The 21,918-nt window shown below is 59.1% G+C and overlaps 1 protein-coding gene across 1 annotated transcript; it reads left to right on the top strand.

Moving 5' to 3' along the window:
* Positions 1-1,575: 1,575 nt before the first annotated feature.
* On the top strand, positions 1,576-21,482 carry PPP6R1 (protein phosphatase 6 regulatory subunit 1; the record flags this gene model as incomplete). The annotated part of the gene is made up of 23 exons (XM_079724336.1): positions 1,576-1,599; positions 8,409-8,641; positions 10,214-10,400; positions 10,481-10,618; positions 10,702-10,767; positions 12,115-12,227; positions 12,314-12,427; positions 12,754-12,916; positions 13,011-13,163; positions 13,279-13,413; positions 13,960-14,024; positions 14,116-14,231; positions 14,314-14,399; positions 14,561-14,650; positions 14,725-14,822; positions 17,261-17,318; positions 17,405-17,577; positions 19,949-20,082; positions 20,164-20,344; positions 20,437-20,507; positions 20,665-20,746; positions 21,214-21,324; positions 21,407-21,482. The coding sequence occupies 23 exons, from the start codon at positions 1,576-1,578 to the stop codon at positions 21,480-21,482; spliced, it is 2,667 nt and encodes an 888-aa protein (XP_079580462.1).
* Positions 21,483-21,918: the final 436 nt, after the last annotated feature.

Raw genomic sequence — 21,918 nt, 5'->3', positions numbered from 1 at the left:
GCAAAGGCAGAGCCGGACAGTCACGCTGCTGGTGTAGTGACACAGGTAACTCAGGGTGTTGTGGAGGCCACAGAGCAGAGGGACGGGTGAGACTGGCTCAGCGGGTGGCTTTTTCTGTCTAGGAAGGATGAGTAGGAGTTGACAGATGGAAAGCGGGACGAAGGGCCTTCCAGGTGGAAGGAACAGCACGTGCAGATGTGTGAAGGTGGGAACCCGGGAGGAGTCTGCGCGCCTGCGGTGCAGATGTGCCGGGAGCGCGGGCGGAACACCTTGGCCAGGCTGCTTGTCCAGGCCCTTGAACGTGACCCGGTTAGGGTACGTCCGTGCTGAGGACACAGTTGTTACCGGTAACACCGGCCTGAAAGGCAGGATGTTTCTGGAAAGGAAGATGTGTTGTCACGTGTGGGACGGGCTTCAGAGTTGTGAAGAAGAAACTTCGGTGGGGTGCAGCGTGGCACTGACGTCAGTGCTCTCCTCGTAGGGTGGTTCTGGGGTTCAGCGTGCAGTGTGTAGAAGCCTGTAGCAGAGAGCAAGGTGCAGGAAGTGCACCAGGATGAGCAGCTTTTAGGGTCAGTATTTAGTTGGGATTATCCATTGCAGTGGTTCTCACCTCGGGGGCGGGGGGGTGTGGCGATGGTATCCCCCAGGGGACGTTTACTGACGGTTGGAGACATTTTTAGTTGTTACAGCTCAGGGGGTGCTCCTGGCATGTAGTGGGTGGAGGCCAGGGATGCTGCTCGACCTCCTCCAGTGCAGAGGACAGCCCCCGACAACACGGTGTTTCCCAGCCCAGCTGGCAGTAGTGCTGCAGTGGAGAAACTCTGCTTTCTTGCTTGGGTGTTGTATTGTTGTGGCTTATTGGCTTTCTTGCTACTGTGAGCGGCTGTATGTTCTGAGTTGTGTACTTTCATTTACTTGTGTGTTTTTAATAGTTAGTTTTGTTGGGATACCTACTGTTTCTTTCCAGTAAAGGAGAATCTGCTGGTCTCCCCCCAACCCACCCACCCACCCACCCAATGTTCTTTCAGGATCCATGGCCAAGTGACCATAGCAGGTCACCTTTCCCCTCTGGACTCCAGTTTTCATCAGTTCAAGAAGTATCTCTAAAACAACAAGGCCCTATTGTATAACACAGGGAACTAGATTCAGTATCGTGGGGTAAACCGTCATGGGAAAGAACACGAAGGAGAATGTGTATGTATGTATACCTGAGTCACTTTGCCGTACGGCAGGAATTAATACAACATTGTAAATCAACTAGACTTCCATAAAATAAATTAAAGAAGAGAAGTATCTCTAGCTGTGGGCTCGGCCTTACGCTAGGTCCCGGGAAACTGGCATCTTGCTGCGGGAGGCAGGTGACCAAACAGGCAAGTCCTGTCGCAGAGCGCTCAGATGCCATTGTAGTGTGACCACGGGAGCTGTGCAAGTGTGGAGAAGGGAAGGCCTCTAAGTCAGGGGAGGCTTCCTGGAGGAAGTGGTGTCTGCGCTGAAGCCTGAAGGACCCACGAGGAGCTGGCTAGTCAGGCCCAGAGAGCTGGAGGGAAGGCAGGTGTGGCGGGAGTGGTGAGCGCCATGCGGGTTGCAGCAAGAGATGAGGTGAGAGAGGCCTGGACGCCTTGGTGGAAACGAGGAGCCTTCCCCGCGTTGCCGTCTCCTAAAGGGAGCTTGGGCAGGCTCAGCGCCTGGCAGGTGGGGACACACCTTCCTTTCCAGGCTGAACCATGGCTTCCCCCTGAACACTGGTTTTGTGGATCTTCCCATGGGAAGTGCCGTCTTACAGTGACCGCAAGGTGTCTCTCGGGAGAGACTGAGGCTCAGTGGAGTGAGGTCCCTGGTCTAAGGCCCCAGAGATGGGAGTTTGGAGAGGCAGATTGGAACTCAGGCCTTTCTGACTTTGGATCACCCTGTAACACTCCTGCCCTCTGTTTTCCAAGAGCTATTTCAAAATCTATTCGTTGCTCTTTTCCCCTTTGAACCCATGACCGATCCAGGAGATGGCACTGAATGGGAGCTTTCAGGCCCCTCTTCAGTCCTTGGCTGGGTATCCCATTCTCTTCTGTTTCCTAATTGTTCCATCCTCTGGGGTTGGACCAGAGCTGCCACCTCCCCTGGGCAGGTGTGGTCTAGGGCCAGAGTGGTGGGAGGTGGTGCCCCTAACTGCTGCCTCCCCACCCCCCCAGCCCCCCATGGGAAGGATGAGCCACAGGAAAGTCCCAGCCCATCGTCCCGTGTGGCCTTGGCCAGGTCCCTCTCCTCTGGCCTCTGTGGCCCCTACTTCCAAATGGATGTCCCGCCGCTTACCTTGCTGGGTCTGTGTTGGGTCCTGCTGTTATCCATTGTCCCCTTCCTGGAATTGGAAGTCCCCCACCCCCATTTCATTTCAGATTTGGCTGAGAGCTGACAGACGGGGGGCAGTTAGAGGGTGGTGGTCTCGCTGTCCTCTGACCTGCTGGGCCCTGCAAGGGGCTGGGGGCTGGCCAGCCAGCAGCAGGTTCTCCCCTCCTGCGGCTCGCCTGGCCGCTGTCTCTTTAGGGGCCTGTTGGCCTGTGGTGGCGGAGGGCAGCAGCGGCAGCAGGCCTGAGATGGCCTCTCCCAATGTTGGAGTCTCTGCTGAGCCTCGGGGCATCTCAGGTGGCCGCCCCTAGGCCCTCCCAGAGGCCTCTTCACACTTGACCTCCACTTCTGGGTGCTTCAGGGCCAGGGCAGGCGAGAAAGGGGTGGCAGATAAAGGATCAGCCCGCGGGCTCCCTGGCAGGCGGGGCTGTGTTTGGATGGACGGTGGCAGCAGCGGCAGTGGGGACGCTCTGTGGGAGCTGCAGTCGGGCCCTGTCTGAGCCCAGGCAGGGCCAGGGCCTGGCAGGCTCCTGAGAGGGGCAGCTGGTGTTGGAGGCCTGAGCACAACAACGCAGGAAACCTGGGGCGATGGGGCAGAGCTGGCAGAGAGAGGGGTAGTTTTCGTTTTTAATGGCTTCCTTTCTCATTTACAGTTTCCCCTTCTTCCGTTTGCAGCCAGAGTCATGGTTTTCAAACGGTCGCTAAATACCAGTAGGTAGTCACTTCCGTTTTCTTGAAGTTCGCTAAAAGTTGCAAAGAGTGGGGGTGGCGGGGTGTATGGCGCCCACCAGAGCACTTGAGTGACCTCAGTCACTCAGGCAAATGGGGCATTTCCTCAGGTCTTCTGTTTTTAGCGCCGTCACCCTGGGTAGTGGCTGTTCCTTCCCTCCTGCTCAGAAGTGTCCAGGCTCTAGCCTGGCCTCAGGGACAGATAGGAAAGGCCAACACCTGCTGAGCACCTGCTGTATCAGGACCACTGGCCTGACCCAGCTGTTCTCATAAAATGGCCCTTCCCGATGGCTGTGCCCCCATTTCACAGATGAGGAAACAAGGCATTTGGATGCCAAGTGCCTGCCCACGTTCACACCTTAGAGAGTAAGAACGAAACCCACCTCTCCTGTCCAGTTCCCAGGGCTTCCAGGAAGTTCCATTAAGTGGAAGGTGGGATTGACTGTCAGGACTTGAGGCTAGAGTGAATTGAGAGTTTGTGGTGGGGGAAAGTGTTTTCCTCTTTTTTCTGTTTTCTTTTTTCCACTTCTCCTGTGTCTGCATCTTCGTTCTGCGTAGAGCTTGAGACCTGATGTTCGTAGGATACTACCACTCGACTGCATCTGATCTTTGCAGCCTCCTCTGATTTTCAGAGGAGGGACCTGAGGTTCCGAGAGTTAAGGGGCCACCTGGTTTCTGAGGCCGCTGGAGTCCACACCCCCCAGCCCTCCGCACCGCACCCGCTCTCCATTCTCCGTTCTCTGGCAAGCCAGCTTTGGGAGGGAAGTCCTACCTGCTGTCCGAAGCAGGTGGGAGGGGTGGGAGGGGTGGGGTGGGAGGAGCGTAGCCTGTGCCATGTCTCCAGATGCTTTGGAAGTGTGTGGGTGTGTCTCAGCCTTGAGAATTTCCTCCTGTGCTCTGGAGAGGGCGCTGAGTCCTGGTTCTGCTGTGACTCGACCCCTGCGGGTCCCCATCTCCTCAGCTATCAAATTGGAATAATAACAGTGCTGTACCTGGTCGTCTTGATTAGAGATACAGTGCCATGCAGGTGCACAGGTTCTCTGAAGGGGTTGGCAGGGCCCTGTCCCCCAGCTCTGGGGGGCCTGCTTAGCTCAGGGACAGCGTTGGCAGTGAGGGTGGGGAGGGGGGACCTGGGTGTGCTCCCGAGGAGGAGCCTTCACGCCTCAGCCTCGGCTCCGCCCTGGCGGCTGGTCAGCTCGGGGTGTCTTGGATGCAGAGCAAGGCCAAGGCCTGGCCCTGTCACAGCAGCCTCAGACAGCTTTGATTTTGTTTGGTTTTGATAACGGTTTTTTGGTTGAGATGTAATTCATACACCATATATGACTTATTCATTTAAAGTGCACAGTTCAACATTTTCTGGTCTATTCAGAGTTGTGCAACCATCAGTCACCACAATGGATTTTTTTTCAAGTTTTAATGACTATTATAGACTTTTTTATTCCTTCCCATCTTGACAGTATATCCTAATCCAGACATTTTGTGGCTTAATCATTTCTTTCTTTCTTTTTTTTTTTTTTTTTTTTTTTTGGCTGCATTGGGTCTTCATTGCTGTGCGTGGGCTTTCTCTAGTTGCAGCGAGTGGGGGCTGCTCTTCGTTGCGGTACGCGGGCTTCTCGCTGCGGTGGCTTCTCTTGTTGTGGAGCACGGGCTCTAGGCGCGCGGCCTCAGTAGTTGCGGCGCACAGGTCCTAGAGCGCGCGGGCTTCAGTAGTTGTGGCGCACGGGTTTATTTGCTCTGCGGCATGTGGGATCTTCCTGGACCAGGGCTCAAACCCATGTCCCCTGCATTGGCAGGCAGGTTCTTAACCACTGTGCCACCAGGGAAGTCCTACAATGGATTTTTTAAATTGAGGTATCATTGACAAATAAAGTTGTATACAATTGATTTTAGAACTTTTTTTTTTAGAACATCCTTTTCCCAAAAGGAGACCCCATACGTGCTAGCAGTTCTTCCCCCCCACCCCCCATGTCCACCAGCTCCTGAAAACCACTAATCCGCTTTCTGTCTCTATGGATTTGCCTTTTCTGGATGTTTCATGTAAATGGAAATATACGACGTAGTCTTTGGTGATTGGCTTTGTTCACGCCACCGGGGTGGCCTTTCGACCTCTCTGGTCTCCTTATCGCCGCACAAGTCTGTGATGTAGAAGGAGGTGGTGTTCTCGCCATGGCGAGCTCCTTGTCCCTTGGGCCCGGCAGTGGCTGCCCCTTGAAGTGATTCTGGTCCCAGGTCCACCCAGCTGAGGAAACCCATTCAGGCCCGGCTGTGTCTTGAAGTGAAGAGGACGGTGGAAGGGTCCCTCAGAGGTCTGGGAACTGGGCAGAAGTGGGGAATTGCCCTCGTGCAAAGGCAGGTCTCTGAGCACTTGCAGAGGCGGGGGTGCTGCCTTGATTTCCTTTTGGAGAGTGGTCCTCACTCCGACACAGGGACCCACATTCGGCACTGGGTTCAGCCCACTCTCCTTCCTCCCATCCCCAGCGTGCCTGCCCTGGTGGTCACCCCTACCCCACCCCACCTGACCTGTGACTGTGGTTTATAGGGAGCCTCTGAGTGTGGCTGGGGGAGACAGGATGGGGGGAGCGGGTCCCTTTACTGATGCCCTGACAGGTATGTCAGCTTCCTGCCTCAGGAGCAGGGTCCGTGGGAAAACTTGGGGTGTCTTTCATTCAGTGTTTCTGAGCACATATTGCATGCCAGGTACCGTGCTAGGTACTGCCCAGGGTGCTCACAGCAGCCCAGCCAGGAAGGTTCTCTCTGCGTTGTCCACCATCCTATCAGGGCACATTCTGCGTAAGGGCTGTACAGGCTGTGAGGGACCTGGCCCAGCCTTCCTCCCTGAACTCAGAGAGGTCCACTGAGTAAGTGCTGGACTTGCAGGTTAGCGTTTTGCTCAGCCCCACGGGGACCAGGAAAGAGCTGGCCTTCAGCTCCCTGAGGGTGTCAGCTGGTGAGAGCCAGGTTAGGGAAGGCCATAGCCAGGGCAGAGCCGGTGCTGGCAACCACCTTGGGCCTGAGCTCACTCACTTACTTAGTGAGTGTTCATTGGCAGTGGCTGGGCACCAGTGAATGGGATGAGGCCCTGCACCCCGAGAAATTACCTCCTGGGGTTTGGGTGCCATCTCCACAGTTCACCAGCCCCCAGACCTCGGTGCACCTCAGTTTCCTCACCTGTAAAATGGGGCCATCGGTTCCTTCCTTGGGGGCGATTGTGAGGGTAGATTGAGATAATGGCTGTGTGGGCCTGGGAACGGTGTCGGGGGTGCAGCTAACGTGGTTTGTCCACTTCATGTGTCTGGCGTGTTGTCTGCAGAATGCCCCCATTCCCGCAGACCCAGAGGCCTAGGGCTGGAGGCAGTGACGTCACACAAGAGGCTTCTCAGGGGGCTGCAGGCTCTGGAGGAGATGCGCCCTGAAAGGGAAGTCGCGGGGCGACATGTGAGCAGCCAGTCCAGAGCTTGCTCGGGGACAGGGTGGTACCAGGGGACGTGGCCTGGGCTCGGCGCACACATGGAGGTGGGTCGGCCAAGGGGGTGGCAGGTGTGAAAAGCCTGGTGCACATACTCAGGCAAGACTGGGACAGTGAGTGCTGACGAGCAGGAAGTCCTGGGTGGGGAGCGCCGGGAGATGGTCAGGGGCCCTTGGGGTCTTTGTGCAGAGATGGGGGAGCCACCTCAGGGTCTCCTCGGGGGGACAAGCATGAGGTGCTCATGTTTGTGTTTCAGAAAAGCGTCCTGAGGGGGGTGGGGTGCAGGGCTAAGGGGGCTATCCCGGCATGCTGTCGGACAGGACCCATGAGGCCTGCGGGACTGGGTGCTCTCAAGTGCCCCCTATATCCACCAACTGTCTGGGGTCGGTGTCTGCTGCTGTCTCCCGAGGTCATGGCTCGTCCACTCCACCTTCAACCATAGGTGGCCAGGGCTTAGGAACTGACATGAGTCCCGGCAGGGATTGCAGATTTAGAGCCACTTGTTTCCAGTCACTGAGAAGTCACCCTGAGGGTTGGGAGGAGATAAGTGAGGCTCCTGAGGAGGCTGGAAGGGAGAGCTGCGTGCTGGTGGCGTCTTGAAGGAACCGAGGGGCAGAAGGCCAGTTGCCTGCCCGCGGCCACACATGCCACCCAACTCTGCCCCGCTTTCAGCCCCAGCTGCTTCCCAAGTCGAGCGTCTTTCTCCCCTGGACTGGTGCCCCGTCTGGCAGGCATGCTCTCGGTGGTTGGGATGGTGTGGGCCAGAAACAGCGAGGGAGGGCTTTGTAGGAGAGGGACTGGCTTGTGCATCTGGGAGGTTCCGGGAGGGGCATCCTGGCCTCTGGGTCTGTCTTCAGTGGTCTCTGCCTCAGGTGGTCTTCACAAGGTGGCTGACGTGCGTGAGCTCTGGTCAGCGCCTGCACGGTGCTCGGGGGGCCCAGCTTACCCGGGTGTGGTTGCCCGTACAGTGGGGTGACCACAGCCCCTCCCAAGGGCCATAGGCACAGCACCCGGTGCATAGGGAACCTGAGTGGGCAACAAGTGGCCTGGGAACTGGCGGCCAGCTCAGGGCGGGTCTCTACCCGGTGATCGACGCTGGGAGCCTATAGAAATCTTCAGAGGAGCAACCAAATCCCTGCTCGTCGAGGGCTTGGACCCACCTGGCACCTAGTCAGTGCTCCACCCGAGATGGCCCTAAGGCCAGTGCTGGGTGGGGTGGGCCACAGCCAGGTGTACAGGGTCTCCAGTGCTGGCCAGCGAGCTGCCATCCTCCAGTGGTGGGCGCTGGCTTTCCGCCCTCCCTGATAAGGTGGTTCCCTGTCCTGGTTCCTTTCGGCCCCAGGCAGCCGCTGTTCTGGGAGCTGCCACCCCCTCCCCTCAAACTTTTCCTCTTCCTGTTGTGGCACTGGGTACGGGGGCTTGGGGTGTGTGTGTGTGTGTAGTGTCCAGGCAGCGGCCACAGCCTGGAGACGTCGCAGACCTTCCTTCCTCTGCCTCTACCCCACACCCTGCACGCAGCATGGAGATTGCTGGGCTGGATGGCAACCGTGCTGGCTGTCATGGGGCATTTTAATTTGTTCAGCAATGCAGATTGAAGCGAGTCTGATGCCGGAGGTTCCAGGATGAGCACAGTTCCAGCCTAGATGTGGGGACAGTGGACACAGGCCCTGGGGGGGAACAGGATCATGGCGGCTCCGTGCACAGCGTCAGGGCTGTTTTCCACGGGGCCTGTGTGTGGTCGCACCCGGGGGTCTTCCCCAGGCCTGGGGGCTCGGCAGTGGACAGGACAGTCGCCCATAGGGTGGTCCTCGCAGGCTGGGAGGTGGAGGGAAGCGGGCGGGGTCGGACTCCACGTGGTGACAGCCCCTGCCCGCAGGGCGCCATGTTTTGGAAGTTTGACCTGCACACGAGCTCGCACCTCGACACGCTGCTGGAGCGGGAGGACCTGAGCCTGCCCGAGCTGCTGGACGAGGAGGACGTGCTGCAGGAGTGCAAGGTCGTCAACCGAAAGCTGCTGGACTTTCTGCTGCAGCCGCCACACCTGCAGGCCATGGTGGCCTGGGTCACCCAGGAGCCACCGGCCAGCGGCGAGGAGCGGCTGCGCTACAAGTGAGCCCCGCCTGTCGGTCCCCCACGGTGGGACACCCCGACTTGCTGTGGACATTGTTGACTCCGTTTTTGTTATGGGACTTCCCAGACATCTCCCAGACGGAGGGCTGGGCAGAAGGAACCCAAGGGCCCTTCCCCAGCCGTCGGGGGCGCCGTGTTTGGGCAGTCTGTTTCATTGGCCCACGCCCCACCCCCACTTTATTTCCATGGTTTATTCCGTTGGGTTTTTGTCCCCTTTTTGGAGTATGGGCAGCGTGAGGCCTGCCCCCTCACCCCCCACGTCCCCAGTGCCCAGCGCGATGCCAGGTGCTAAGGGTGTGCCTGCGCCCCCTCCCCCATGCTCTTCTGTCCTGCCCTCCCACCGTAGGGCCCTCGGGTGTGCCAGGGAGGGTGGGCGAGGAGGGCAGGGCCCTGCTGAGGGTCAGTGGGAATCGTCTCCCTGACGGGAGGCTTCTGTCTGCCCTGGTCTCTGCTGCCCTACTTTTTTTTTTTTTTTTTTTTTTTTTTTATTTATTTTTGGCTGCGTTGGGTCTTCATTGCTGTGCGCGGGCTTTCTCTAGTTGCGGCGAGCGGGTGCGGGTGCTACTCTTCGTTGCGATGTGCGGGCTTTTCATTGCAGTGGCTTCTCTTGTTGCCGCTGTAACTAAGCATGGGCTTAGTTGCTCCGCGGCATGTGGGATCTTCCCAGACCAGGGCTCGAACCCGTGTCCCCTGCATTGGTAGGTGGATTCTTAACCACTGCACCACCATGGAAGTCCCTTTGCTTCCCTTCTTGAGCCCTGCTCAGTCTGTCCTGGACAGTCCTGGTTCCCTGGTGTCGCCCTCTCCCTGGCTCCTCACACTGTAGACACGCAGGTGGTCCTTACGAGCTCTGCATCTTCTGTCCCCGGAGGTCTTGAGCCAGATGGGGAGTGGGTGACTGCTTCTCCTCATTTTGCCCTTTGTGAAGTGGGGGTCTGTGAGGTGCTGCCAGCTGCTTAGTGTGGGGTCTGGTGCACAGTGGGGACCTCTGGGGGGGCCAGCAGAGTGTCCCCCAGTGTTCATCTGTCACTTACCTGCGCCCACGTGTGTCTTCTCCCTTCTTTGCTTTGTTCGCCCGGCCTCTGTACCCCCTTGAGCGTGTCCAGTGGCCCCGTGGACTGGGCTTTTGCTCATAGTAGCAGGGAGCCTCCATTCTGACACCTGTGCCGAGCTGCCCCTGGGGTCCCTGCCCTGCCTCAAGGAACCCGCTTCCCAGAGGCCTTGCAGTTTATGGGGCAGAGATGGAGAAGGTTGTGGTCCCCCAGGGCCCTGGGTGGCACACTGGGTGGGGCAGCCCTCTCCTGGGTGTACAAGGAGGTGAGGGGGTGAGGTTGGATTTTAGAAGGGTCATCGGGGCTGGGCCTGGGTCAGACTGGAGGGTGGGGGGTAGAGGGAATAGAGGGACAGGTGTTGGTAGGGGGTCAGGTCCAGGCTCAGGAGGCTGGATGCTGCCTTGGGGGGTGGGGAGCATGAATGGGCTGCGACTGGGAGGCGGGGTGGTTTGGCCTCCGCCCCCACCGTGCCCTCCCCGCCCCTTTCTGGGTGTGTCAGGTACCCCAGCGTGGCCTGCGAGATCCTGACGTCGGACGTGCCCCAGATCAACGACGCGCTGGGTGCGGACGAGTCCCTCCTGCACCGGCTTTACGGCTTCCTGCAGAGCAGCGGCAGACTCAACCCGCTGCTGGCCAGCTTCTTCAGCAAGGTCATGGGCGTCCTCATCAACCGCAAGACCGACCAGGTGCCTGGGGCCCCAAGGAAGGTGGGCGGGTGGTCGTGGGGCCGGGTCCTGCGCTGACGTGCCAGTCCCTGTGTCCCCAGCTCGTGGCCTTCCTGCGGAAGAAGGACGATTTTGTGGACCTGCTGCTGCAGCACATCGGCACCTCGGCCATCATGGACCTCCTGCTGCGCCTCCTCACCTGCGTGGAGCGGCCGCAGCTGAGGCAGGACGTGGTCAACGTGAGTGCCGAGGGGCCGCAGCGGGGCAGGGGCGGGCGGCAGGGGCGGGGTCAGTGAGCGCAGCTCCACCTTCTCGCCCCCAGTGGCTCAACGAGGAGAAGATCGTCCAGCGGCTCATCGAGCAGATCCACCCATCAAAGGACGACAATGTGAGTGCAGCCCACCCACCTGATGTTTCCAGCCTCCGACCCACACCAGCTTGTCCCTCCACTCCCTTCTTAAATGAGTTGATGAGAAAAGGAAGCATTTGGAACTGTGTGTATTTGAGCGGGGGGCTCCTGCTGAGAACAGAAGAGGCATGTACACACATGGAACGTTTCTCAGGAACTTGGCCCATTATCCCTTGAGGGGTCAGGGCTCTGAAGGGGGTCCTTTGGCCCTGGCCCCTCGCTGCTGCCCTGCCCAGGGGCCCCTCTCCTCCTCCCCTCTGTTGCTGGCTCTGTGGCCTGGTGGCTCTTCCTGTCTCTTGTGCCTGGATCAGCTCTGCCGGTCCTTCAAAGAAGCCACCCAGGAGCCCTGAGTCTGTCCTCCCGGCCCACTGGCTTGTAGGCACAGGTCCACAGGCGCAGGTAGTCAGCACCAGGCACTCAGCCAGTGCCTGGCCTGGGAGAGTGATGACTGTCCAGGCCTTTGTGGTAGAGGGACTAGAGGTATCTGCCATGAGCCAGGTGGCAGGGCATCTGTGAGGGGCTCTGAAGTGTGGCCCGTGGCCTGGTTGGTCTGCATGGGTCGGGGGTCTGTGTGGGTGGGCCCTGGAAGCACATGTTGGGTTAGACTCAGAGCTCTGCTTATGGTTCTCTTTGTTTATTTTGAAACAACTTTATTACATACCACATAACTCACCCATTTAAAATATAGGATTCAGTGGCTTTTAGTATATTCATTGGGTTGTGCAGCCCTTGCCACGTTGATTTTAGAGTATTTTTCATCACTCCACAAAGGAAACCCTGTACCCATTAGCTGCCGCTCCCCATTTCCCTCATGGTTGCTTGTTCCACACCAGCCACCAGTTTGCTTTCTGTCTCTGGGTTTGCCTGTTCTGGGCGTTTCGTATAAGTGGACTGCATGATGCAGGGTTTTCTGTGACTGGCCTCTTCACCTTAGCGCCAGGTTGTCTGTGTTCATCCATGTTGTAATGTGTGTCAGCGCTTCATCCTTTTCTAAGGCCAAAGAACGTTTCAGTGTGTGGGTAGACCACGGTTGCTTATCTGTTCACCAGGTGGGGACACCCGGGTTGTTCTCCTCTGTAGCTGCTGTGCATAGTGTGGTGTCTGTGTGGGGTGTCTCCTTTTCCAGGAAGTCGTCTTTGGTTTCCCTTTCTCTCTGTCGTCTCTGCCTTCCCAGTGTTCAGTGCTTTTGTTCTCTCCCTCGGCACGTGTGTCCCGGGGTCTGTGTGACCCTCTGTCCTCAGGGGCGGGTGCCCAGTCTTCAACTTGTGGGGCTTCCCGACCCAAGGGCGGGGCCGGGGTGTCAGCTCTGTCTCCCCCCTCCCCCAGCAACATTCCAACGCCTCCCAGTCCCTGTGCGATATCGTCCGCCTGAGCCAGGAACAGATGATCCAAGTGCAGGACAGCCCGGAGCCTGACCAGCTGTTGGCCACCCTGGAGAAGTGGGTTTGCGGGTGGTGCCCAGTCCAGAGGGAAGGGGGAGCCACCTGGGGGCCCTCCTCCCTGACGCTTGCCACCCCGGCCCCAGGCAGGAGACGATCGAGCAGCTTCTGAGCAACATGTTGGAGGGGGATCAGAGCCAGTCTGTCATCGTGAGCGGGATCCAGGTGCTGCTGACACTGCTGGAGCCCAGGAGGCCCAGGTGAGAGGCCGGCCTCCCTCCCCAGGTGACCCCTCGGAGCCCCACCCTTCAGTTCCGGGCTGGGGGTCGCTGGGTTCCGGAGAGGAGTCCTCTTGTTCCCTTCTGGCAGATGAGGAAACAGGGTGAGTAGACCGCCTGTAGCCTCGAGCTGGTCTTTGGGATCCGGGCTGCTGGGGCGGGTCACTGCCCCCAGGATCCCGGGCTCCCAAGGGCAGCAGCTTCTCACTCCCTCCCAGGTGTGGTTCACACATGCAGACGTGTGCACACACGTGCATGTGCACAGGGTGTCTGGGCGGTTCACTCTGCCCTCTACCGTCCCTCTGCAGGTCCGAGTCTGTGACTGTGAACAACTTCTTCAGCAGCGTGGATGGGCAGCTGGAGCTTCTAGCCCAGACACCCCTGGACAACGCCGTGTCCAGCGTGGGGACCCTGCATGCCCTGCGCCCACGGCTCAGCCGCTTCCACCAACTCCTGCTAGAGCCGCCTGAGGTGGGTAGGGCGCGTGGGGGAGGGGGTGGCAGCAAGGGCGCCCCGCAGTCAGGGCGGTGCTGGGGCAGGAACTGAGTTGCTCCTGTGCCTGCAGCTGGAGCCGCTGCGCACGACATGGGGCAGCCTGGCCCCGCCGCTGGGCAACACGCGGTTGCACGTGGTCAAGCTGCTGGCCAGCGCCCTGAGCGCCAGCGACGCGGCCCTGACCCAGGAGCTCCTGGCGCTGGACGTGCCCAACACCCTTCTGGTACAGGGGACGAAGGGCAGGGGGCGGAGGGGGCGCTGTGCGGAGGGGTGGCTGGGCGGGGAGGACGGGGGCTGGGTGGGGGCCGCTCGAGCCAGCCTGTGCCCCTTCCCCCCAGGACCTCTTCTTCCACTATGTGTTCAACAATTTTTTGCACGCCCAAGTGGAGGTGTGTGTGAGCACGATGCTGAGCTCTGGACCTCCTTCCAACAGCAGCTCTGACGCACCTGCCCAGAACCCTGTCGTGAAACACGTGAGTGGGGCTCCTCGGTCCCCCTTGGATCCCTGGGGGCCGGCTCCGCCCCACGCCTGCCCCTCACTTGTTGGGTGCTGCCAGGCCATTCACGTGCCAGGGACTGGGGGCTCAGCCTCTTCCTTAGGTTGAGAGCCTTGGAACGTAGAGGGTGACGTGTGGGGGTGGGGATGAGTGGAGTGGGGACCTTGGGGGACAGTGGGTGTCCTGGGGGACCAGGAAGGGTTCTCCCAGGGTGATGGCCCCCTCGCTAGTGGAGATGCCTTTCTGGTTGTAGCCCGGGGCCTAGGGAGGAGCTGACCAGTGGGGCGCTGGGGGTTTGGACAAGCAGGAGTTGGAGGCAGGTGGAGTGGCTCTGGGGTTTGCTGGGTGAGCTGAGCGGGCATCACACAGGCAGGGGGCGTTTCTGGGTGAGCAGAGGAGGACCGTACGTGTGCACACTCGCTGCACGCTCCTTGTAGGCAGACCAGGGGCTTGGAAGCGGGCTGGGGTAGCAGGGCCCAGCCGTGGTCCCACCCCACACCGGCCCCTCGCTGCTCCCCCCAGCTGCTGCAGCAGTGCCGCCTGGTGGAGCGCATCCTGACCTCCTGGGAGGAGAACGACCGCGTGCAGTGAGCGAGCGAGCGTCGGGGCCTTCCCTGGGGAGGGCAGGGCTGGGTGGGCGGGGCGGGTCTGTGTCCAGCCGCGGCCCCTCTCGTCCAGGTCCGCAGGGGGCCCTCGGAAAGGCTACATGGGCCACTTGACACGGGTGGCCAACGCCCTGGCGCAGAACTCGGAGAAGGGGCCCAACGCCGAGCAGCTGGGGCAGCTGCTGAAGGGTGAGGGCTGGGGCTGGCCTGGGGGCGGGAGGAGGCTGGGCGCCCGGGGCCTTGTGTCCTCACACTCCCCTTCCCCCAGCAGAGCTGCCAGAGGAGCTGCGGGAGCGGTGGGAGGCGTTCGTGTCGGGACCCCTGGCGGAGACCAACAAGAAGAACACCGTGGACCTGGTGAGGCCCCTGCACCCAGGCGCGCCCACGTCAGCCCTCGCCGGTGCTCCTCCTCCTGGTCCAGCCCGGACGCCCTTCCCTACGGCCCCAGCTCGCGTGCGTCCTCTCTGGGGGCTCCGCAGGCCCTGACCTCTGCCCCCCACCCCACCCCCGCTGCCCAGGTGAACACCCACCACCTGCACTCCTCCAGCGATGACGAGGATGACAGGCTCAAGGAGTTCAACTTCCCGGAGGAGGCGGTGCTGCAGCAGGTGGGGGCGGTGGGCGGTGGGGCGGGGAGGCTGTTCTGGACGCCCGGCCCTGACCGCACCCCACACCCTGGCAGGCCTTCATGGACTTCCAGATGCAGCGCATGACCTCAGCCTTCATCGACCACTTTGGCTTCAACGACGAGGAGTTTGGGGAGCAGGAGGAGAGCGTGAAGTGAGTGTGGCCCGTGCGAGACTGGGGAAGGCGGGGCCCACGGGCCGCGTGACGCGAGGGGTGTGAGGTGGCCGTCCAGCACGCGCTCCTCCCGCCGTCCTCCCCGCATCCTCCTCGTGTCCCTATGTGGGGCTCAGCCGGGAGAGCAGCTGACCTCGGCCCTCTCCCCGCCTCTTGAGGACCAGGCAGGAGGCGTGGGCATCCTGGGACACGGGGGCTGGCTGTGCAGAGCTGGGCTGCGGAGCTTGTGGGACAGATACTCGCAGACTCAGAGCTGGCCTACCTCCCCCCGCGGAGGCCTCAGGGCCTCATGAGAGATGGTTTTCAGTGACCAGGTCTGATTATTTGTGTTTGTCCTGTAACACTTTGACAGCAGTCGCTTCTGGGCTTGCGCTCGTGACCTGCCTTCTTTATTGTCCAAGTTTTTAGCTGACAGAGAAAAATTAAAAGTTTTAGTGTTTTGTCAATTTCACGAACAGCCTTTCGACAGCAACGGGTAGATAGCGAAGGGAAGGTCAGGCAGGGAGAGTCTGAAGGGGAGACTGTATTGGGGTGGGAGCGGAGCCACCGCCTGTGGACTCACACTGGGCCCTGGGGGCCATGCAGGCTCCTGGGGGATGTGCTCAGTGGCCAGCGCAGCCAGTGCTGTCAGAGCAGAAGATGAGTCCATGACACCCAAGAAAAAGTGGAACAGTCACCGAAGGGCATGCCATGGGGGTGTTCCTGAGTTGGGTAGTGACAGAAAGGCCCGGCTGGCCCCTTAGGGGCTGCATGTGGGGGCCGGGGCCCTGGCCTGGTCTGTTTCATCACAGGCAGCATGCCGGGCCCTCTCAGGTGTTGCCCAGTTACGTGCCATGACGACCCTCTGCTCAGGGCTCAGGAGCCCATCTGCAGCCGGGAGACGTAGCGCTGTCACTCACCCCAGGGCACTCACCAGTTACTGTGGGAGGGTCAGCTGTGGTCACTTGGGCCCACAGCCGGACAGAGACCCTGTAGGACTCAGAAGTGAGGTTCGTGTCTGCTGCTGCTCTGTCCCGCACAGCGCCTGGTGCTGGGAGGCCCCTGGAGAGGAAGGACACTGGCCAAGGAAGACACCACCCCTCCTGGCGGGGGTGTTGACACTCGGTGCATGGCCTCAGCTTAGCCGGCTGCCCTTTTGGGATGAAATTGTGTTGCTTCTTCCGTCAAGATAAATTCCAGTGAGGTTAAAAGCTTTAAATGTAAGAAAAAAGTAAAGCCATGAAGCATTCTGGAACAGAAAATGGACGAGTATCTTAATCTCAGGGCTGAAGGTGCTGCTCGCAGGGCTCTGGTTGCCGTGCCCACCAGCTGTGCGAGCGGGCTGCTCCCTCTCTCTGTGAAGGAGATGAGAATACCTGCCCTGGTGGTGGCTGTGAGTCCATCTGTCACGTGCTTGGACTACGGCTGGTGCCAAGTCAGCACTCAGATTGTTAATGTACTTCCTGAGTCAGAGAGACAGATAACAACCTGGGGAGTATCCCTACCACATGGCGTGGAGCCCAGACCTCGGCATAGATACAAAGTGCTCTTTCCACAGAACAGGAGGAGGACAGACTGGTGCCCCAGGAAAAAAAAGGGGGTGCAGGATGCAAACAAAACAAGTAGGAGGCTGTTGAAAAATTGCACAGTCTGCGGGTAGGAGTATAAACTGACAAATCTCTTTCCACAATTTGTGTCAGTATTTTAAATGCATGGATTTAATTCCTTAACCCAGGAATTGCACTTCTGTGAGGCCTTCTGAAAGAGAGAGAATTGAGCAGAGATGGGTGTGGGCAGATGTGGACACTGAAAGGCTGGAAGTTGGAGGTGATGAGCACCGCGCTCCCCACGAGCCCTAGGATCACTCGCCCCCGTCTGGGTCCTGCCTCGGGCTGGCAGTGGGACCCACACAGAAGCGTTTTTGTTTCAGCTCCAAGGCTGATTGCTTTGGCCCAGGCTGACCCTCTTTGGGCTGGGGCGATGCTTTGTGTGGGGCGGCCCATGTGAGGCTGCATCCAAGTAAAGTCACTGTGAACAGTGAGCCGTCTTCTGGGGGAAGTGTGTGCATAGAAAATAAATAATCTCACCCAGCATATGATCTCAAACCCTAAAAACAACCTCTCCAGCTAGGTTCTGTGTCCTTTATTTTACGGTAGAGGAAACAGGTTCAGGAGTCTTAGGTGGGGCCTGACCCCGTCTCCTTGTGGGACCTCACTCGGCTGGGGGTGTGCAGCTTGGGCGACTCACTCAACTCCGCTCTGCAGACATCTGTGCTGACGGAGGGTGCTGCCAGAGTTGATTTGGGGGTACAGATCAGCTTTAGCGAGGAGGTGCATTCGCTGGTACAGGGCCCGAGGAGAGCGAGGGTCGTCCAGCGAGGGGATGAGAGGGCGAAGTGGCCCGAGCCTCCCCTCACTGCCCCTGTGCTTCTCCCGCAGCGCGCCTTTCGACAAGACGGCCAACATCACCTTCTCCCTCAACGCAGATGACGACAACGTGAGTGCTGCCCCGACCCCTGCTGGTGGGGGCGGGCTGCAGGCAGTCAGCTCACCTCACCCACCCACCACCCCCCCCCCCCGCAGCCCAACGCCAACCTGCTTGAGATATGCTACAAGGACCGGATCCAGCAGTTCGATGATGAGGAGGAGGACGAGGAAGAGGGCCAGGGTTCGGGGGGGTCTGATGGAGAGGATGGTGCCTGGCAGGGCGGCCAGCTGGCCAGGGGGGCCCGCCTGGGTCAGCCCCCAGGTGTGCGGTGAGTACCCTCCTGCAGGCTCCCCAGCACAGCAGGGCCACAGGGCCCATGTAAAACGGTTTTCACCAGCTGGAGTGAGTGAGAAAAGTAAGGAGAATGTAGTGTGTGTATTATTTGGGGCGCTTTCAATTGTGAGTGATAAAAACCCAATTCAGATGAGTTCAGTTACAAAAGGAGTAGGATAACCGCGTGTGCAAGGCTGGAACAGTAGGTGGGTCCTTCAGGTACAGCTTGGTCCAGGTGCGAATGGAACCATTATCTGCCCCCACCCCCACCCTCCTCTCCCCTGCGGTAGCTGTCGGGCAAGTGAGGTGTTCTTCCCAAAAGGGCAGTAAGTGTCCTGTCGGCTCCTTCCCCAAATTCCAGTGAAATGAGACATGATGATTGTCCCTCCCTCACAGTCCCAGCATGCAGGTCAGTAAGCTGTGACCTGCTCTTTGTACAAGAAGTACATTATTTTTTCTCTTACTGGCTGGCCCCAGAATCACTGACTAAATGCATTTGGGTGGCATAGACTTGCCAATGTGAATACCAACTCAGGGCCTGCAACTTGACCCCTGTGGCTTCTGATTTGAGGGTTAGAGTGTTTTAACATTTTTAATTGACGGGTGACAGACAAGTAGACGAATCTTAAGTGTCCGGACACGTGGACATCCCTTTGCCAGCACCCAGAGGAGGGAGCAGAACCATCCTTGTACCCCTGTGCCCCCTGCTGGCCGCCCTCCGAGGGTGATGCTCTCCTGACTTCTTGCCCTATAGATTTTGCCTCTTCCTATGTGTGAGGCCCATCCCTCGGGTAGGTGTGGTTGTGTGTCACTTGCCATCCACTGGTGTGTCATTGTGTGCCTGCCAAGTTGATTTGCGCTTATGGGTGTCATTGCCAAATCCAAGGTTGTGATGCATCCCTGTGTTTTCAATGTCAGCTCTTAATGTTTAGGTTTTTGATCCAGCTTGAGCTAGTTTTTTAGATGTGGTGTGAGGTGGGAGGGTCCAGCCTCATTCTTCTGTGTGTGGGAATGCCAGTGTCCCAGCATCAGATGTTGAAGAGACTCCCACTCACTGGATGGTCTTGACACCTTTGTCAAAAATCTTTGTACTGTACGTGCAAGAGTTTATTTCTGGCCTCTGTCTTCTGGTCCGTTGGTCTGTACACCTCTCTGCGGCGGGGCCACCCTTGATTACTGTTTCATCGTAGTGAGTTCTGAAATTGGAAATGGGAGCATCCAGTTTGTTCTTCTGTTTTAAGTTGTGTTGATCATTCCAGGTTCCTGGAGATTCCAGGTGAATTTTAGGATCAGTTTGTCAGTTTCAACAAAGAAGCCAGCTGGGATTCTGAGAGGGATTGCCCTGAATCTATAGGGCAGTTCAGGGAGTGTTGCTATTTTAACAATATTTTGTCTCCCAGTCCATGAACATGGGATGTCTTTACATTTATTTAGGTGTTCATTATTTTTCACAGTGTTTTGTAGTTTTCAGAGTATAAGTTTTATGCTGCTTTTGTTAAATTTATTCCTAAGCATTTTTTTCTTTTTGATACAATCCTGAGTGGAATTGTTTTCTCAAAGCCATTTTGAAGTTGTCATAAGTGTGTAAAAATACAAGTCTCTTGCACATTGATCTGGTATCCTGCATTCTTGCAGAACTTGCTTGTTCTAACAGTTTTAGAGGGTTCCTTAGGTTTCTATATACAAAATCACCCTTTCTGCAGTTAGAGATAGTTTTGCTCCTTCCTTTCCAAGTGGGAAGAGCAGGCCCCCATGTCACTTCCCTGATCTGGGGGAACATCGGGTCTCCCTGTTGAGTGTGACATGGGTTGTGGGTTCTGGAGATGCCCTCCGAGGTTTCCAGGTTCAGGAAGCTCCCTCTACCCTGTCTGTCTACCCAAGCGTCTGGCTCGTTGTCACTGTACGGACAAGCCCCTTTTGGTCACGGTAGTCAGTGACCGTCTAGCAGCATCCATGTTTGCTTAGCGGTTCCCTGTTGGACACGGTGTCTGCGTGTTAGTCAGCACTCGGCCGTTACGTTTGGAGCAGCTGCACTGCTGGACTTTGCCCTCCTCCGAGGCTATAATGGATGGAGGAGGAGTGCGGAGTCAGCCTTCCCTGCGAAGGCTGTGCAGGGGGTGGGAAGTGTCCCTGTTCCTGCTGAGGGCTGGGTGGGGCTTTTCCGCCCCTGTGCTGCTGGCCACGCTCTTTCCAGAGGGCACTCAAGTTCCCACCACCATGGGACATGGGCTCTTTCTCTGGGCCTCTTCCCCGCTGCCCCCTCCTCCATCCCTTTGATTCCTTCCCATCGTTTGCCTGGAGCCGGCCTTGGTGGGGTCAGGAGGGTGCCCAGCACAGTGGCTGACTGACAGGTGTCCCTGGGGCAGGAGCGGAGGCAGCACAGACAGCGAGGAGGACGAGGACGATGAGGAGGACGAGGACGACGAGGATGGTGACCGGCGGGTGGCCCGTGGCAGGGCTGGGCCCACCCCTCATCCCAGCCCCGGGCCCCAGCCTCCAGGTGGGTGCGTGCGCGGGGTGGGCGTGGTCGGGTGCATCTGGCTGCCTCTGTGCTCACCCCTGTGCTGCCCTACCTCTCCAGGCCCCAGCTGGACAGCTACCTTTGACCCAGTGCCTGTGGATGCCCCAGCTGGCCCCCAAGCCTGCAGGGAGAAGGAACCGCACTCTGGGCCCCCTGCCCCACAGGAGCCCCGCAGCGGGCCCCCGGACCTCCCTGCCCCGAGCCCAGCTGGCCCTGCGGCCCCCAGCACCCTGCAGCTCAGGTGAGGCCTAGTGGCGGGTGCCCAGGGCCTGGTTGTCTCAAGCTCCAGCGCCGACCCCAGCTGCACCTTAGGCTCCTTCTCTTGCCTCCTAGGTCTCAGGATCCCATCCCTTCCTCAGCACCTCAGGAAGCCACAGACGGCAGCAAAGTAGCGGAGCCCTCGGGTGAGCCACTCTCTACCCGCTCCCCATCCTGCCCACCTCACCCTCAGCCCTCCCGTACACAGCCTTCCCCTGGCCTTGTCCACACCTGGTCCTGAGGAGCGAGGCTGGTGTGAAGCTCGCCGAGTCTCACACCTCTGGGCCACTCTACTCCGCACAGCCCCCTGCCAGGCCTTGGTCAGTGTTGGGGACCTCCAGGCCACCCTCAGAGGGACACACTCCGCCCCCAGCTCCTTGGACAGGTAACTGGCTAGGGAGCAGCCGCTGGGGGGCCAAGAAGGGGAGAATCTGGGGAGGCGGGTAGAGCCTGGTCCCTGGGCTGTCCCTGCCCTGGAGCTACTCCACGTGGCCCTTGCAGAACCCTCCTCTGCCCAGGTGTGTGCCACTGCCTCAGAGCTTCGGGAAGCTGAAGGTCTAGGGCTGTGCCTCTGCCCACACGTGGCCACAGGAGAGGATCCTGGATCCCAGGGTCCCGCACTCAGCCCTGGGGTGGGAAGGCCTAGTAGGGTCAGAAGGGGGCTGGAGTGTGCAGAGCTCGTGTCCCACTAACCTTGAGCTGCTCCTGCCGGTGGGCGGCTCCCAGGGGTCTTCGGATGTGAGGGACACCCCTGAGCCGTGCACTCCTTCCCTGCTTACACAAGCAGGGGGCTGAGGGTTGAGAGTGCCCAGGAGGGTGTCAGTGACAGTAACCCCACGGGTCCCCCTACAGTGCAACCAGAGACCCTGCTACCTCTGTCCCGGCCCCCAGGGCCCACCAGCCCCCCCAGACCACGGAGGGGGTGAAGAGCCCAGAGTCCTTGGGGCTCCCCCAAAGCCAGAGGTAAGCATGGTGCAGCCTCACAGGGCAGCTGGTGTTACACAGGGGGCACTGACCTCCCCATGTTGTCCCTCTCCCCCAACAGTGCCCTGGCCCTCGAGCCACTTCGGATGCCCAATGGCTCTGCCCCAGGAGGGCCGGCGTCCCCGGGCTCCCAGTGAGTGGTGGGGCTGGGGGCACAGGGTGGGCTGGGGCAGGGCAGGCAGGAACTTCACGGGGTGGCCACGGGGTGGCAGGCTCCTCACGTGGGTCTTCCTCTCGGTTCCCAGGTAACTGCCCGGTCCCAGTGGTGGCCGCCAAATCCTCCGTACTCCACGTGGACCCTGTCCGGGTGGGGGCAGGGCAGGTTCCGCAGTGGCCCTGTTGCCCCATCACCCCATCCCTACCCTACCCACCCCAGGTCCTCTCTGGACTCCCAGGAGGCTGGTGCCAGGGAGACAGGCCCCTCACCCCACCCCCATTTGCACTGAGAAAAGAAATTATGGAGTTTTGTCTCCTAGAATAGAGTCGAATAGAGAGAGAGAGAGAGAGAGAGAGAGAGAGAGAGACCTATATTATATATTATATATATATATATATATATGTGTGTGTGTGTGT

This window comes from Hyperoodon ampullatus (genome assembly GCF_949752795.1).
Source record: "Hyperoodon ampullatus genome assembly, chromosome: 18".
Classification (NCBI taxonomy): domain Eukaryota; kingdom Metazoa; phylum Chordata; class Mammalia; order Artiodactyla; family Ziphiidae; genus Hyperoodon; species Hyperoodon ampullatus.
This window is presented reverse-complemented; position numbering and strand designations above follow the sequence as displayed.